This window comes from Talpa occidentalis, unplaced genomic scaffold, assembly GCF_014898055.3.
Source record: "Talpa occidentalis isolate TD23 unplaced genomic scaffold, MPIMG_talOcc4v2.1 talOcc4.7, whole genome shotgun sequence".
NCBI classification, from domain to species: domain Eukaryota; kingdom Metazoa; phylum Chordata; class Mammalia; order Eulipotyphla; family Talpidae; genus Talpa; species Talpa occidentalis.
In genome coordinates this window covers 22,784,561-22,801,130 of record NW_023605083.1, presented here as the reverse complement: position 1 = coordinate 22,801,130, position 16,570 = coordinate 22,784,561, and the positions used below count along the sequence as shown (strand labels likewise).

Genomic DNA, 16,570 nt, shown 5'->3' with positions numbered 1-16,570 from the left:
ATAGTTCTGGCCAGTGTGACATAAGCATACTTGTGGAGATTTCTGGCAAACCTTTGCTTTTCTTAGAAGTTTATTCAGCAAATATTTATGTTGTAAAACTCTGGGTTGTGGGAACAAGGTGATCACAACTTTATTTTGATTGCTATAATTTAGTGTAATGAACATGTCTACCTTTACAATAAAGACTTAAGCTCTTGCTAACTTTTGTAACTATACAATGGCTTGAGTATTTTTCCTGCCTGAAATGTACACTGGGAATAGGTGATAGGATCATAGGAGGAAGCCTATATGCTAAACACAACTGATTAGGAAGGTAGGTGGAAGCTGCAGCCACCATTAAGGTGATAAGCAGGGTTTCATTGAAGCCACTATTGTAGGGCTTACTGGTATTCAGAGAGAACACAATCCCAACTGAGAACTCTTTCAACAGGGTACATGTTTTATTTGAGAAGTCAGTTAAGCATAGAATTATCATTTTCTCATGAAAGTTTTAGGGTGTCTTTACTAGCATGAGGATTAAGTATCTTAAAGATGTTAACTGATTATGAGTGTATTAACAGTAGGTGGATAACTGCAGATTGTCTTGTACCACTTTAAACGTTACCAGATCATCAGAGGTAGTGAATGCAGTTTCCTGGGCCAGGAGCCTTGTCTCCGGGGCCTTTGTGGAGGAGGTGATGGAGGACATGGACAAGGGTAGGTTCTGGGGAGTTGCTTTTTGTGTCCAGGGGTGCCTCTCTGTCCTGTCAGGGCCATGAGTTTCCTGGTCACAGCCCTAGTTCTGATGGTGCTTAGAGTAGAAAATTTAGTATGGAAGCTTCACAAGGCCAAAAACTAAAGGTGGAGGTAGAAATGATTAACAAGTCTTTCAAATGTCAATGGAAAATCTTTAGACACAGATTGATAAGGAAATCTATAGGCCCGGATCAAAATCTATAGGCGGGTTTATGGATAATTGTCCATCATTACAAAGAAACACCAGTCCTTACAGATTAACCCAAAGAGATCTTGGAAGTGATAGAGTTCACAATAGATTTTCACAGAAGAATGAATCCCCCCACCCCCCATAGAACATAATTGAAGGACTCCTACCGTGGAAAGAGGCAGGCTTTTCCCAAGACTGACCACCTGTGTCTGCCCTGTCTCCTCTTCTTTAACCTTTTCCTAATAAACTTGACCTTATAAAATGCAACCTTTGCCTGTTTGTGTCTATGCAAACATCTTTTTCCTTAGCTACTTGCAGAGTGCCACTGAATGGAAGACTCTCCGAAACCATTCTCAGAGAGAACCCAAGGACCCCATTCACTCATTGAACCCCAACATCCAAACCCCATTAGCTCTCCTGGTTTGGAATTTCCGTATCAAATAGCTCTCTTCCTGGTTTTAACTAAGGTCTCTTATGGCCTCTGAGGTATTGCAGCCATGGAAGAAGATGGCCTTTGGTAAGGAGTAAATAAACCTTAGTTGCCTGGTAATGATTAACCATATCTGGGAGTTTGAAATATGGTAGTTACTGACTTATTCCCTTAAATATTGTTTCCTGGCATTTAATGGAGATTAATGTACTCTTGAAGTGCATTTTTCTAGAAATGCTGCCTAAAACTGTATGTATTTTAAGTCAAAGGAATTGTAAGTCAAAGGAATTGACTACTAAAATGAAAACCATCTTATGGCCCTCCCTTGGTGGAGCAGGCGATTGAGCGCCGCACTGTGAAGCTGTCCGCAGCCTCTGCAGCGTGGGTTTGATCCCGGCCAGCCGGTGAGAATCCCACATGGCTCAGCAGACCTCTCCTGTCTTGCCCACTGCTCCCCTCAGCAGTGTTTTCAGTCGTTCTGCCTGTTCTGCTCCCCGCTCTGTCTCTGGTGAGTTCTCTCGCCCTCGCGCACCTCTGGCCTGTGCTCCAGTTCTTGTATGCATGAATAAATAAAGCTTTAAAAAAAAACCAGCTTTAAAAACCAATAAAAATAAAACGAAAACCATTTAGCTTCCTATTCTACAAGCTTTCATATCATTTTACATGTATTTTCTATAGATTGCTTTCAAATCTAAAACAGTACAAATGAAGTAGGTTCCCTTGCTAAACCAATTCTTGGTCATATGACATTGAGTTGTCTGTTCTCTATATGTGATTATTCATTTGCCTCTTAAACACTTAATTAACTTTAGAGTATTTTAGAATACTCTAGTAAACTAAGTGTAGAACTCCACTTTGAAATATACTTGAGTTTATATGGCTCCAACTAAATTAACTAGATTTAATGTCCCATTTGATTGCTTGCAATTAATATTATTTCAATAAGAAAAAATCTTTTAAGATCAATTAAAAGTCCATTTGGTGATTCTTTCTATATCTGCTCTTGTAAATGGATTTTCCCCCTCAGTATGAAAAGTTTTATTAGCAGAAAATACAGTAATGCCAAAAATATTTTTTGCACAAGTGAAAAACCCAAATGCTAATATGATTTTTCATATCCTAATCATCAGTGGGGTGACAGATCATCATGAATATATGTGAATGTGTCATTGAGAATACATGTGAACATTAGATGAGAAATGCACAATTAGCTTTATCTCAGCAGCATCTAGTAATCTTTCATCTGGTACAACCATGAATACAACACTTCGAACAGATTGTACCATGGAACTGCCTCCTTTTTCCGGAATGTTTATGGCACACCCAGTTGCTTATTTCCAAAAGACTATCATTTTTTCATTGTCCTTTGCCGCATTTGGTCTGGTAAGAAGATTTAAATTCTTCAAAATTAAGAATTTCATCCTTTAATATAGATGGTTGTAGCTCCCTCAGTAATAGTTGAATCTCAGACAAAGTTCACTCCAGCTTCATGGCAAACTACTGAAAAGAATCAGATCTAATTTGAAGTTTCTGCATCTTGGTGGGTGGAGGATGGCATGATTTTCAAGTTTAAAGAAAGGGACAGAGGAAGAAAGAATATTTATGTCAAGGAACATCAGGTGAACAATAACATTCTGCATAGCCAAAAAGGAAAAGCATTACCTCAACATTCAATCAAAGTAAGCAAGAATTCTGGTAAACAGCCAGCTTACTTAGTTGGGCAGCTGAGATTACTCAGTACTGCTGTGGTTCTGCTTACACCCTCAGACTCCATTGTCTTTCCCCAATCACCTTCCTGCTTTCATCACAGCACTTTGACTTTCCCTGACTTCTCTGAAGTCATCTTGCTCATGGAAAACACTTGTCTGACCTCTGATGAATCTTTCTTTTTTTTGTAAAGATTTTTTTAGTTTTATACAAGAGCTGGGGTACAGGCCAGAGGCTCAGGAGGGTGAGAGAGTCCACCAGAGACAGAGCAGGGAGCAGAACAGGTAAAAGGACCAAAATACACTGCTGAGAGGAGCAGCGGGCACAACAGGAGAGGTCTGCCGTGCCAGGTGGGACCCTCGCCAACCGGCCAGGATTGAACTGGAGCTGCAGAGGCTGCGGACAGCTTCACAGCTCTGCGCTCAACCCACTGCACCACCGGGAGGCCCTGATGAATTTTTCTTAGGCAGTATTTTCTTCCATTACTAAACAATTTCTGTTATGATAGCAATCTTTGCAAAGTTATAAATTATTTTAACTCTGAAATATTGCATGATGGGAAATTACTGTTTCAAGATAAAGTTTAAAATTTAGAATTTCTCACTGATCTGATAGGGAAGAAATAGCAGAGAATGACATCCTTTATATATCCATTTAACAATTTCTCTACTTTCCTCAGAGTATTTACTCCATATTAATAGTATTAAATAAAGAAATGGATTAAAAGAACAGGAACCAAAATGTCACTGACTTGAAGAAGAGATTAGTAACAGTTGTGCTGCATGTGAACTGACTAATGTACTTTGTATGGTTTTAGTTCCATAGTAGTGGGCCAAGTGCTATGCAAGCTCTAGGTGCTCCCTAGGAAGGAAGCCTGTTCTAAACAGCATGCCAGCTGGGCAAAAATGCAGGTTGTGTCCTGTACTGAGAACCTGCAGGAACCTGCTGACATTTTCCTTAAGTCCTTCAGGTCAGTGGAACATCATTGGCTACTTCCATGTCTCTTGTAGTGTAGTCTAAGAAATAAAATAAATTGACCTGTTTCTTAATATCAAGAAAACTTTCAGTCATGTAATCTCTTTCCTAACTTCATCTAAACTAGTCATGCAATTTTGAGTTTTAGCACCCTTCCAAAAAAATTCCAAAACCAAATGATGTTTATTTGTTTTTTATACAAGAAAAAGACTCAAAAGATTTAATAACAACATGGAGAGACCCAGTAAAATGGTGTAACTCAAACTCAGCTGAGTTTAAATTATATTGTAAATCTAGATTATCTCTTCTTCATGGATAGCAAACCTGTTGCTTTCATTTATTAATAAGATGTCACTCTTGGATTGAGAAAGCAATGAGGCTATGAACTATCAGTCTAAGTGTGGAAGTGGATCACAGGGTAAGCACTGATGCATACTGATCAGTGAAAAACAGGCCCCCTTATGCTGGCAGGAATGGCCTCAGGCTGTCACACTTCCTGTGACTTCTGTACCAAGTCTCAGTTTTTCCCCTTTCAGTCAACAGCAGTCTTCAACAAAAACAATACTGTAGCATTTTGTATTTCCTCCTAATGCTGTCTCTCATTCAAGTTCTAAAGTGGCAGTGATAAATGGGAATTTATACCATTTATTAGTATCCAGAGCTTTGCATTTTTCCTGTGAGAGACATCCTAAGTTTAATGCAATCTCTCATGAGAAATTCTGTCCTAGCTCTAACTTATGTTTCCTCATTGGGGCCTTACTGAGTTCAAAGCAAACTTGATAGTACCTTTTTATATATTTTAAGCCAGTTAATGAACCAGAGCAAATAACTGTAGTTTCTATTACATTTTTTTCATTGGTGTGCCAGAAGCCAGCTCCAGCTAAATGTCATGTCAGGGTCCCTGCAGGAAGAGAAGGCATAGGTGAAATGGAGGGTTGAGGGGATGAGGGAATGAGGAGACACAGACTTTCGGTTGAGGTGCAAATATCTCTTGCTGAGGGTCTCAGCGGGTCTTTTTTTATACATTTCAAGCAAACCGTGGGAGTACATAAGCGTGTACTTTCAAGTAAAAGACTAATCAATCATGGCATTTTTTCAAGAACAGCCTGGGGTCTTATGATCTCTTGCTGAGGTGATAATAATCACTTCACTTTGTTCTAAAAGTAAATACAGTTACCACACAAAACGTCCTCATAACAATCTTTTATTTTCCACAACCCAGTAAATATTCTGTTAATATTAAAACCAGCAAACAACAAAACTTATATGACTAAAGGCTAACTTCCTTATAAACTCTAAATGACTAATTAATCAAAATTTTTATGAAAATTCCAAATCTTAAACATCAAAAAACATAATTACTGCAAAAATCAAAAATTTTCTATTCCCATAACTAATCTATCACATAATTCTAATTTAATACAAATAGCTAATCATTAAAAAAAATCAAAAAACACAACTAACTGCTTGTCAACTAACTGCTATCTCTAACTTCAAAGCAAAAGAATTTCCCTCTCCATATGGCCCTTGCCTTAAAAGACCACAAATCTCTATCAAAGACTTGGCTGGGAATGTTTACAGCCTTTAGTTCCCAGAAGTTTTTAGGTGTGACATATCACTTGTTATTGTAAAACCAAAATTTGAATCACTGCCTCCAAGCAGAGAAATACCAATTGTTTCAAAATGTACTGTTTGTGTCAAAGTGCCGTTGTCCTCAAATAGTTATTTAGTATTTGGTCACACAGCACTAGCAGTTTTACTTTTTAAATGCATATATTAACAATTGTCACATACAGAAGAATCAGCCATAAACAAACAAGAAGAATCTAGCAGGAGTCAGCTGTTGAGGTTTGGTCCTGACCTTTCAGGAATCTTCCCCATGCCTGGGCTTTTGTCAGACAGCATGAGTTGCATGACTTGCGCCATAGGTGTTTTTTGCACTTTTTTTTTCTGGTGATAATTTTAAAAGCTTTTTATTTGGAAATACTGTTTTTTTGTTTTTTTTTTTTAATTTTCTAGAGGCATGTCTTATTTATTTATTTATTTATTATTTGTTTGGTTTATTCATGCACTGGGTACAGTCAGAAGCGTGGGAGGGTGAGAGAATTCACCAGAGCCAGAGCGGGGAGCAGAGCAGGCAGAAGGACCGAAGTACACTGCTGAGGGGAGCAGCGGGCGGCAGGAGAGGTCTGCGCGCCATGTGGGACCCTCCTCTGGCGGCCGGGGAGCAGCCGGGGATCGAACCGGCTGCAGAGGCCGCAGGCAGCTTCGCAACCCAGCGCTCAACCGCTGCGCCACCGGGGAGGCCCGGAAATACTGTTGAGGTTACTAAAATTTCACAAAATATAATCAAGTTGTCTTCTTTGTTTTTGTTAAGAGCACTTAAAGATTTGTTTTAAAATATTTTTAAGTGTCCAATGCAGCATGATTATTTGTGTAAGTACAATATTATACATTCAATTTCTAACCAATTCATGTGGCATGATTGAAGTTTATACATGTTGATTAGCAACTCCTCATTTCTCCCTCTGGTCTTTGGCAGCCACTATTCTATTATTTACTTCTATAAGATTGACTCTTTTGGCTACTTATAAATGGAATCATGCAATATTTGTCCTTCTGTGACAGACTTTTTTCACTTAGCTTAAGCTCCTTCAGCTTCACCCATGTGGTGACATAGTAGAGGATTCCCTTTTTTCAAGCTTAGTAATATTCCATGTATGTATATACCTTATTTTCTTTATACATTCCTCTGTGGATAGATATTTAAGCTGTTTCCATCTCTTGACCATTGTGAATAACAATCAGTGTGGGATTAATAATGTCTCTTCAAGACCCTGAGATTGTTTTGCATTAATACTTGGAACTGAAATTGCTGGCTCATATGTGATGATTCCTTTTTTTTCTTTTTTACTTACCTCCCTACTGTTTTCTACAGTAATGGTATTATAGGGTAAATGGTTTTCAGGCTTTTCTGCCCTCCTACCATTAGGATTGCCCTGCCTGATGGGGTACCTGTAGTTGTTACATTGTTGCAAGCTGTCGTGTGTACTTCAGTGGGCCATGGGAAGAGTATGGAGATAGTTACCCAGAGAGGTCCAAGCAAAAGAGAAGTAAGAGAGAAAGGGGCAGGAGAGAGAAGGCCAGAAAGAAGGCCAGAGAAGCCCAGAGTAAAGGCTTGCTTGGGGCTTGGAGGCCTACCGGCCTCTTGGCCCCTGGGCACCCCTGCGTGCCACGTATCTAGTTGCTGCAATGCATGTAAAGCTCAATAAAAGCCAGCAAAAGCCACTGAGATCTCCAGGACTCCTCCTTTACCCGCCTGTCTGCTCAGATCCTAGAAAACCTGCTCTGTGACCATCCTGGCATGACGGGTATCATTTTGTTTCCCAACAATGGTATACAGGGTTTCAAGTTCTCCAGATTTTCAGTGACACCAGTCCTTTAAAAAAGAAATAATATTGAAGATACATTGCTTTATGACATTATAAATATTTCATGTGTGCAACATTGTAAATCAAAATCTATATTGTTTTTTGAATAAGAACCATCCTGACAGCGTGAAGTGATACCTGATTGTGATTTTGATTTGCATTTCCTAAATGATTAGTGCTTTGGAGCATCTTTTCTTTTTTTTTTTTTAAAGATTTTTTTATTTATTTATACAAGAACTGGGGGTATAGGTCAGAGGCGCAGGAGGATCAGAGAATTCACCAGAGACAGAGCAGGGAGCAGACGGATGGAAGACACTGCTGAGGGGAGCAGCGGGCAAGGCAGGAGAGGTCTGCCACGCCATGTGGGAATCTCCCTGGCAGGCCGGGAATCGAACACGCGCTGCAGAGGCTGTGGACAGCTTCACAGAGCTACACTCAACCCGCTGTGCCACCAGGGAGGCCCCTGGAGCAGTTTTTCTTAAACATACTGGCCATTTGTTTGTTTTCAGAAAATATATATTCAAGTAGCTGAACCACTTTTGAATTGGGATAGTGGGGGAATTTTTTTGTCTGTTGAGTTGTATGAGTCCATTATATTTTGAAAATTAATCCCCCTCATTGATAATATGATTTGCAAATATTTTCTCCCATCCATTGGTTGCCTTTTTCACTGTTGATTACTTCAAATGTGGCGCACAATCTTTTTAGTTTGATGTAGTCCCACTTGTCTAATTTTGTTTTTGTTACCTGTGTGCACCCTTTCATTAAAATTATTTTTTAAATTTGTTTTGAAACATTGTGGAACCCACAAAAACTTTAGCTTCAGGATTCTAAAGAATAGATAATAGCCTAAATGACCTGAATACATACAGACACCAAGTAATCACTGACCTCTGGGCTAGGATCTCACTTCTATAGACATCTTCTAATTAAATAGGTATGTTATTTTTGAAAGGAGTGCAGTATTATTTCTGCACATATTGTTCAGGAAAACATTTAGCTAACAATTTATTAATAAAAAAATAGAAACTAACAATAAAGGTTTTAAAACTCACTGAACAAATTATTGACTTGTTCTTACAAAATGATTCTTATTTGGTAGTAACCTCTTCTCATATCTCCTGGAAACTCTGAGCCACCTATTTAGCCAGTACTTGCTCATGAGCTTCTGATGCAACAACTTGTCTTTCTAGGTCCTGCACTTTAATAGAATACCAGTTGCTGGCCACTTAATGGCCTCTTCCAGAAAGAGTCTCTCATATACTCTGAGCCTGTGACCTTCTAAACCCAGCTGCCCATTAGGCCAATAGGTAGCACCCTACAAGCTCAAATGACTACCAAGTCCTATTTGTTACAGGATGGAAGCAAACCTGCACCTGAAGGCCAAATTGTTCTTCCTTGTCCTCAGATTCTTGCCAGTTTCCAGGATGCTGGAGTAGGTCAAACCTCTTCCATATCCTTTGTCTACCTGGACAGTCCCTTAGGGTCAACTAAGTAAACAATAATGGGAGTTTATATGCTTTATGGATGACAATATCATCATATACATGATAGAGCTACATTCAGTGGATTGTTGATGCTTTCCACCCTTTAACTGATAAAAGACTAAACTCAGCTATCAGCAAAGCTGGCCAAGCTTCAGGTAGTCTTCTTAACACTGGATGCCCTAGCCAATAAGTGACTCCATCTGCACATTTTAAAAAACACTTGGGAAATTATGTAGGAGTTGCCCCAGGACATTTCTCATCCCTACTCCCCATAATCTACACTCTTTTCTCAGTAGGATAGTGTGGCAGAGAAATAAGAGTATTAGGACATTTGTTTCCATGAATTAAAAATAATATAGTTTATTAATTTTACAATTTCATTTTTAGATATTTGTAATGCACACATAAGCAGGAAATTTGAAAATTATTAACAGTATCTCCATGATTTTATATTAAATGTTATAAATTTTATTTTATAATTAATAAAAACTCATACTTTAATATCTTAAAATTCATTATATAAAATTCTTGAACATTTGAAAAATTGTAAAAACTATGATTCAAGTCAGCAGTTCTGTGTTTTGAGATTTGGTGGGTAAACATGATTTCATTTATCTATGAAGAATTTACTCTGTTTCCTCCTGGTTTCTTCAAGGCTTTCAAATGTGATCATTCCTCCTGGTAGCTGTAGCTTTCTCTTTTCTGTTTCCAGTATGTCCTCAGCTTCACCTTAAATAAAGTATAGAAATATAGAAGGTAACAAAAGGGCCATCCATGTTTTGTAAGAAGGTCTAATTTTTATGTTCCAGGGACAAGCTGTAAAACTATGTGGAGGCATGCCCCTTAATTTCAAGGTTAAGTATTTTACCCATTGCCCTTAGGAGAGGTGACTTCTGAAAGGAAACACAGTACAGAATCCTGAAGACTCAGAGGGAAAAATCAGATGTTAAAGGTTTTGATAGATAAACATCATTTTAATAAGTAGAAGAGAAAGACCCAGTAATACTTTTTTTTTTTCCTTGTAGAAAAGTCAGTATAAGTACTGGCTGTGTTTGAAGGTGTTCAGGGTAGAGAAACCAGATACTTCTCCCTGTTGCCTCTTAATATATCATGTGGCATAAGAGAAAGTAAACTTTACTAAAACTTGTAGTATTTTAGGAAAGCTAATATTTGACCTGAAAGCACTTGTAAATACTATGGAGAGCTGTGTGGAGATTTCTGGACCTACTAAACATAGAATTTCCATATGATCCAGCAATTCCACTCCTAGGTATTTACCCAAAGGACATAGAAACATCAATTCCAAAGAGCACCTGCACCCCTATGTTTATAGCAGCACTATTTACAGTAGCTAAGCTTTGGAAACAACCCAAATGCCCAAAAATAGATGACTGGATCAAGAAGATGTGGTACATATACACCATGGAATATTACTCAGCATTCAAAAAAGATAAACACATGCAATTTGCAGCAACATGGATGGCGCTGGAAGGGATCATGCTCAGCGAAATAAGCCAGAAAGAAAAAGAAAAATACCGGGTGGTCTCACTCATAGCAGGAATCTAGAAAACTTAAATGAGGGACCAGGAAAAAGAATAACTATAAGAAAGTGAAAATCAAAATCAACAAAAAACTATGAACCAGAGATACTCTATGGGGGGTAGGGGGCGGGAGGGGAGGGATTGGGGTCAAAATAAGGGGGTTGCAATTGTATGGGGAATATAAAAATAAAATTAAATAAATAAATAAATAAAAATAAAAGGTTAAACATGTTAAAAAAATAGTGTTTTTTTTTTACTCATTACATATACAAGCACATATATACACATTTTTATACACAATTCTGCTTTCAGTAACAACTAGTAATTTCTTGGACCCAGAGGCATTTCTCAAATTTTATTATTGACAGCTAAAAGCAAAAATTTAAATATTATAGTATGCATTGTTGACATTCCATAAACTTTCGTTGGAAATGAACATAAATGTTTTTTTAAGCACGCCTTTTTTTCAGCTATATAAACTATACAAATAGTTTACACACCAAGCCCAACATGGCAGGCTACAGTTTTCAAATTGCAATAGTATTTCCACCATCTGCAACTATCTTTTCTTCCCCCACCCCCTTAGTCTTAAATAGCAAGTAAAAAGCATTATAAAAGTGTAAAATTAGGCAGACTATTGATGTTCCCAGGGACTAGATGTTTCCATGGGAGTGCTTTGCATATGGCAAATTCTCATTGTGTTTCCAGAATGGATGATGATAAATTCAATCAAGTAAGGATTGTATTTCTTGAGATTCTCACAACTTAACAGGTTATTTGTTATAACCTAAATTTCTAATATGGTAAGTTTCCTGGTGGATTCTGAAGTGTATTTTTTTTACTGGAAATCCCCACACCATGCTTTGAAAGTTTAAAATTTTATATTCTGTAGACTATGATGAACCTGAAACAGGATTATTTCAAATATATACTGTCAAAATGTTCCTATCAAACATTTCTCCAAAGAGGAAATGCAAATGGCCAACAGGCATATGAAAAAATGTTCAACATCTCTTATAATAAGGGAAATGCAAATCAAAACCATACTGAGATATCACCTTACCCCAGTAAGATTGGCACATATCAAAAAAACAAAGAACAACAAATGTTGGTGAGGATGTGGTGAAAAAGGAATTCTCCTACATTGCTGATGGGAGTGCAAACTGGTCCAACAACTGTGGAAAGCTGTCTGGAGGTTCCTCAGTCTACTAAAAATGGAGTTTCCATACATCCAGCCATTCCATTACTAGGGATCTACCCAAAGGACACAAAAACAGTTATTCAAAAGAGCACCTGTACACCTATGATTATTGTAGCACTATTTACAAAAGGTAAAACCTGGAAACAACCCAAATGCCCAAACATAGATGACTGGATCAAGAAGATGTGGTATATATACACAATGGAATATTATTCAGCAATCAAAAAAGATAAACTCGGGCCTCCCCTGGTGGCGCAGCGGTTGAGCGCTGGGCTGCGAAGCTGCCTGCAGCCTCTGCAGCACCGGTTTGACCCCCAGCCGCCAGCGAGGGTCCCACGTGGCGCGCAGCTGCCCACTGCTCCCCTCAGCAGTGTATTTTGTCCATCTGCCTGTTCTATTCCCCACTCTGGCTCTGGTGAATTCTCTCACCCTCCCATGTTTCTGACTGTACCCAGTGCTTGTATAAACAAACAAACAAACAAACAAATAAATCTTTAAAAAAAAAAGATAAACTCATGCCATTCGCAGCAACACGGATGGAGCTATAAAGAATTATGCTCAGTGAAATAAGCCAGAAGGAAAAAGAAAAATATCGGATGGTTTCACTTATAACAGGAATATAGGTGAACCAAATAAGACATCAGGGTAAAAAAAAAAAAAAATTACAGTGCAAAATGCAACAAAGCAAAAACAGACAATTATAAACCAGAGACATACTGCAGGGGAGGAGGAGGGAGAGGAGTAAGAGGGAAAGAGGGAGGAGCACAGAGTACTGTGGTGATGGTGCATGGGTGCCTTGGGGAAGGAAATTCTATGGGGACTCAATCTGAGGGGGTGGGGGGAAGCAAATATTGTCTAAAAATGTAAAAAATTATAAATGTTAAAAAAACTTGGAAAAAAATGTGACTCATCAAAAAAAAACCACAAAAAAAACAACAAAATGTTCCTATCAAAACTTGTTCTTGGGCCTTGCCTGGTGGCGCAGCGGTTGAGTGCTGGACTGTGAAGCTGCCCGCAGCCTCTGCAGCACTGGTTCGATCCGGGCTGCCATTGAGGGTCCCACATGGTGCGCAGACCTCTCCTGCCTCTCCCGCTGCTCCCCTCAGCAGTGTGTTTCGTCAGTCTGCCTGTTCTGTTCCCCGCTCTGGCTCTGGTGAGTTCTTTCACCCTCCCATGCTTCTGACTATACCCAGTGCTTGTATAAATAAATAAATAAATCTTTAAAAAAAAAAAAAAAAAAGCACAAAAAACTTGTTCTCCACTAGTAATATGTTCCAGTGAATGTTGTGTTACAGAGTTGGCATCTCTCAGTACTATTTATTAATTTTTATGTGGTACTGAGAATTCTAATGTCCACATAAGTAATGACACATAGATAATGATACATAGTGATAATGATACAGAGATGAGTAAAGTGAAACTAAGGTTATGGAAATGAATTTTATTTTATTTTATTTTATTTTTTTTTTATAGAGGCATGTTTTATTTATTTATTTATTTTATTTGTTTGTTTGTTTGTTTTTTTTGTTTATACATGCACTGGGTACAGTCAGAAGCGTGGGAGGGTGAGAGAATTCACCAGAGCCAGAGCGGGGAGCAGAGCAGGCAGAAGGACCGAAGTACACTGCTGAGGGGAGCAGCGGGCGGCAGGAGAGGTCTGCGCACCATGTGGGATCCTCCTCCGGTGGCCGGGGAGCAGCCGGGGATCGAACCGGCGCCGCAGAGGCCGCGGGCAGCTTCGCAACCCAGCGCTCAACCGCTGCGCCACCGGGGAGGCCCTATGGAAATGAATTTTAACATTAGTAAATCAGTTGTGTAGTTTCCAACTTAAAATGGATTTTACTATAAATGGTAAAGTATATTTTCTCATAGTAGTAATGCTATAAATCAATTTCTAAATCATCAGCAAAAAAACCACCATAGAGCTGGACTATGATACCAGAAGTGCCAACCCCAAAGGACATTATAACAGTTTCTATGTAGAAAATGTATTTCCATTTTCAAATGGAAAATTTTAGAATTACAATCTTCTCTACTCCCAATACCTGCAAAGGAGTCTGTGCTTCTTTTCCCATACAGAACCAGTCTCCACAAAGCTTAAAGGATGGTTTGATAAGCCGATAGTCCAGGAGAGAAAAGATGGCAAAATAAAGGCTTAGGATAGAGGTTTCTAATATATTCTGAGTAAAAGGCTCAAGAAGTGGGGACACAAGGATCCTAAGGAGAATGTAGCTCCCAGCGAGTTGATGGGAATTTGGAAGACATGGATGTCCTATGTTACACGGCAATTTTATTTTCCTGGATTAGGAATGGTTTCTGTGGCAACAGTGCTATTTTCTAGGGCAGTAAAAGTCAAGATTTTGTGACAGATGCTGGTGAATATTTAAGAACCAGCTCTCCAAAGGGTGTGAGGGAAAATACATTTTTATGTATATGTGTGTGTATGTATATATATATATATATATATATGTTTATTAGATTTGTAAGCTTATTATAAATCTTACTTATAAGACATATATGAAGCACACAATTGGTACATAATAAAATGTGCAATATACTTTATCATAAATTGTGCACCAATTTGACTCACAAAATGTTTTCATGACTTTTGCTGAACTCTTTTTTTTAAAAAAGATATATTTATTTATGCATACAAGAGCTGGGGTACAGGCCAGAGGTGTGGGGGGTGAGAGGATTCACCAGAGACAGATTGGGAAACAGAACAGGCAGACTGACTGAAATACACTGCTGAGGGGAGCAGTGGGCGAGCCAGGAGAGGTCTACTCCACCATGTGGGTTGCTCCCTGGCCTGCCAGGGATCGAACTCGTGATGCAGAGGCTGCGGATTGCTTCATAGTATGGTGCTTAGCTCTTGTGCCACCAGGGAGGCTCTGCTGAACTCTAATGTTCACAGCAAGCCTATGGTTGCAGCTGGTAAGAGAATATACTTCCAACCTGAGCAATGCCTGGTGTTTTCATTTATATTTGATGAGTAGGACAAAAGTGAAACAATGACATGTTGGACATGTACTAGTTGAGAATGATGTGACCAACTCTGCTAAATCAGACAGAGGGAGGGGGGTCAAAGGGGAGAAAGCATAATGGCCTGTGGTGAAGGACTATGGGTGATTTGGTGGTGGGAGAGCTATGATGACTGTACCTGAGGGGGTAAATCCTATACTTTCCAAACACTAACACGGATGTAAAACTATGGTACATCAAAAAAATTAACAGCAGCAGTAGCAACAACAACAAAAATCATGGAACAGTTTTTAAATACTGAGAAAGCATTTCTTTAAATTTTTATGCTATTCACAATGTAATGGCTAGGGATACAATAAAATTTTTAAGCATAATCTGCATTATTAACTTTTTCTTCATCACTTTCTTAAGTCTCAACCATGAGTTGACAAACTTCCTTATATTGCCAGGCAGTAAATATTTAGACTTGTGGGGCCTTACGACCCTGTTGCAATGACTGGACTCTCTTAGTCTTGGAAAGCAGCCATAGACAATTAATATATGAATGGGCAAGTCTGTGTTCCAGTAAAACTAGCCTGCAGGCAAAAGTTTCCCAAACCTACTAAAAACAGTTAACAAAATAATAAGTTAAGCCTTTATTTGGCATTTGTAGATTTCCATGGTGTAAACATTCTCACTATGACCAAGTTCAAGCTGCCAATGGACTGTCATTGCTGTATCTGTCAGAGTTGTATCTGTATTTTATTATGTCACCATACATATACAATAGATATTCATAACTTTAAGAGTATAGATATATATAACTTAGTATGATTACTTATTACCATTGTTTTTAATATAATTTATTTTTGTAATTTATTTAATTGTAAGTTTATATAATTTAATTTTTAACAATGATTGTATTTCACAATAAGCTCACAAAATTCCTGAAAATTTGACAGTTGGTTCTTGTAAACTGGTATGAGCTCAAAAAGCATACAACTTTTTGAGAGGAAATAGAAATTTTGATCATTGGGAGTTTGGGGGTATCTTCATAAATCAAGGGATCATAAAGAGGAGATCTTTGAGGGCCTCCCCGGTGGCGCAGCGGTTGAGCGCTGGGTTGCGAAGCTGCCCGCGGCCTCTGCGGCGCCGGTTCGATCCCCGGCTGCTCCCCGGCCACCGGAGGAGGATCCCACATGGTACGCAGACCTCTCCTGCCGTCCGCTGCTCCCCTCAGCAGTGTACTTCAGTCCTTCTGCCTGCTCTGCTCCCCGCTCTGGCTCTGATGAATTCTCTCAACCTCCCGCACTTCTGACTGTACCCAGTGCATGTATAAACAAAACAAACAAACAAATAAAATAAATAAATAAATAAATAAATAAATAAATAAATAAATAAATAAAACATGCCTCTATAAAAAAAAAAAAAAAAAAGAGGAGATCTTTGAACCAGAAAATGAATCAGGAAATAGAGACTGTGGCTTAATCAAAGACTTACCTTTCATTCTTTGTAGAATGGTTCCATAGCCCATGTCATACTGGTAAGTGAGGATGAAGCTTAATGGAACAATAGGGAAGAGGAAGACTGGCTTCTTCTTTTTTATTGCTCTGTTTCAAGAACAAAAATGAATGAATATCAAGGAGTAACCTTCAAATACATATCCATATACTCAGTTTTAAAAGCATACCTGGTTTTTGGAAGAAAGTTCTCCATTTCAGAAGTTATTTAATTCATTTGAATCTTTTATGGAAATAGGATTTCCTTATCCATAACTATTCATGAGATTCTGCAGTTTGTAAGGCAGGGTCTCTGATTTGTTCATCTTTATTTGACATTGAGGCTCAGATTACTCATTTAAAAATAGTTAAGTATTCATATTTACCATCAAGGGATTATGGAGATAAATTTT

General features: G+C 38.5%; 2 protein-coding genes across 11 annotated transcripts in view; one reads left to right on the top strand and one right to left on the bottom strand.

Annotated features, from left to right (window-relative positions):
* The window catches only part of CD274 (CD274 molecule), a 214,385-nt gene that overhangs the window by 63,786 nt on the left and 134,029 nt on the right, over positions 1–16,570 (top strand). The gene's annotated exons all lie outside the window — the stretch shown is intronic.
* PLGRKT (plasminogen receptor with a C-terminal lysine) overlaps positions 9,360–16,570 on the bottom strand; it is a 65,357-nt gene continuing 58,146 nt past the window's right edge. For both annotated transcript variants that reach the window (XM_037492815.2, XM_054689632.1), the window contains exons 4-5: positions 16,159–16,268; positions 9,360–9,684 (exon numbers count right to left, since the gene is read on the bottom strand). In XM_037492815.2, coding sequence (XP_037348712.1) covers positions 9,563–9,684; positions 16,159–16,268 — 232 coding nt within the window. In that variant the 3' untranslated portion in view covers positions 9,360–9,562. The remainder of the gene's footprint in view (positions 9,685–16,158; positions 16,269–16,570) is intronic.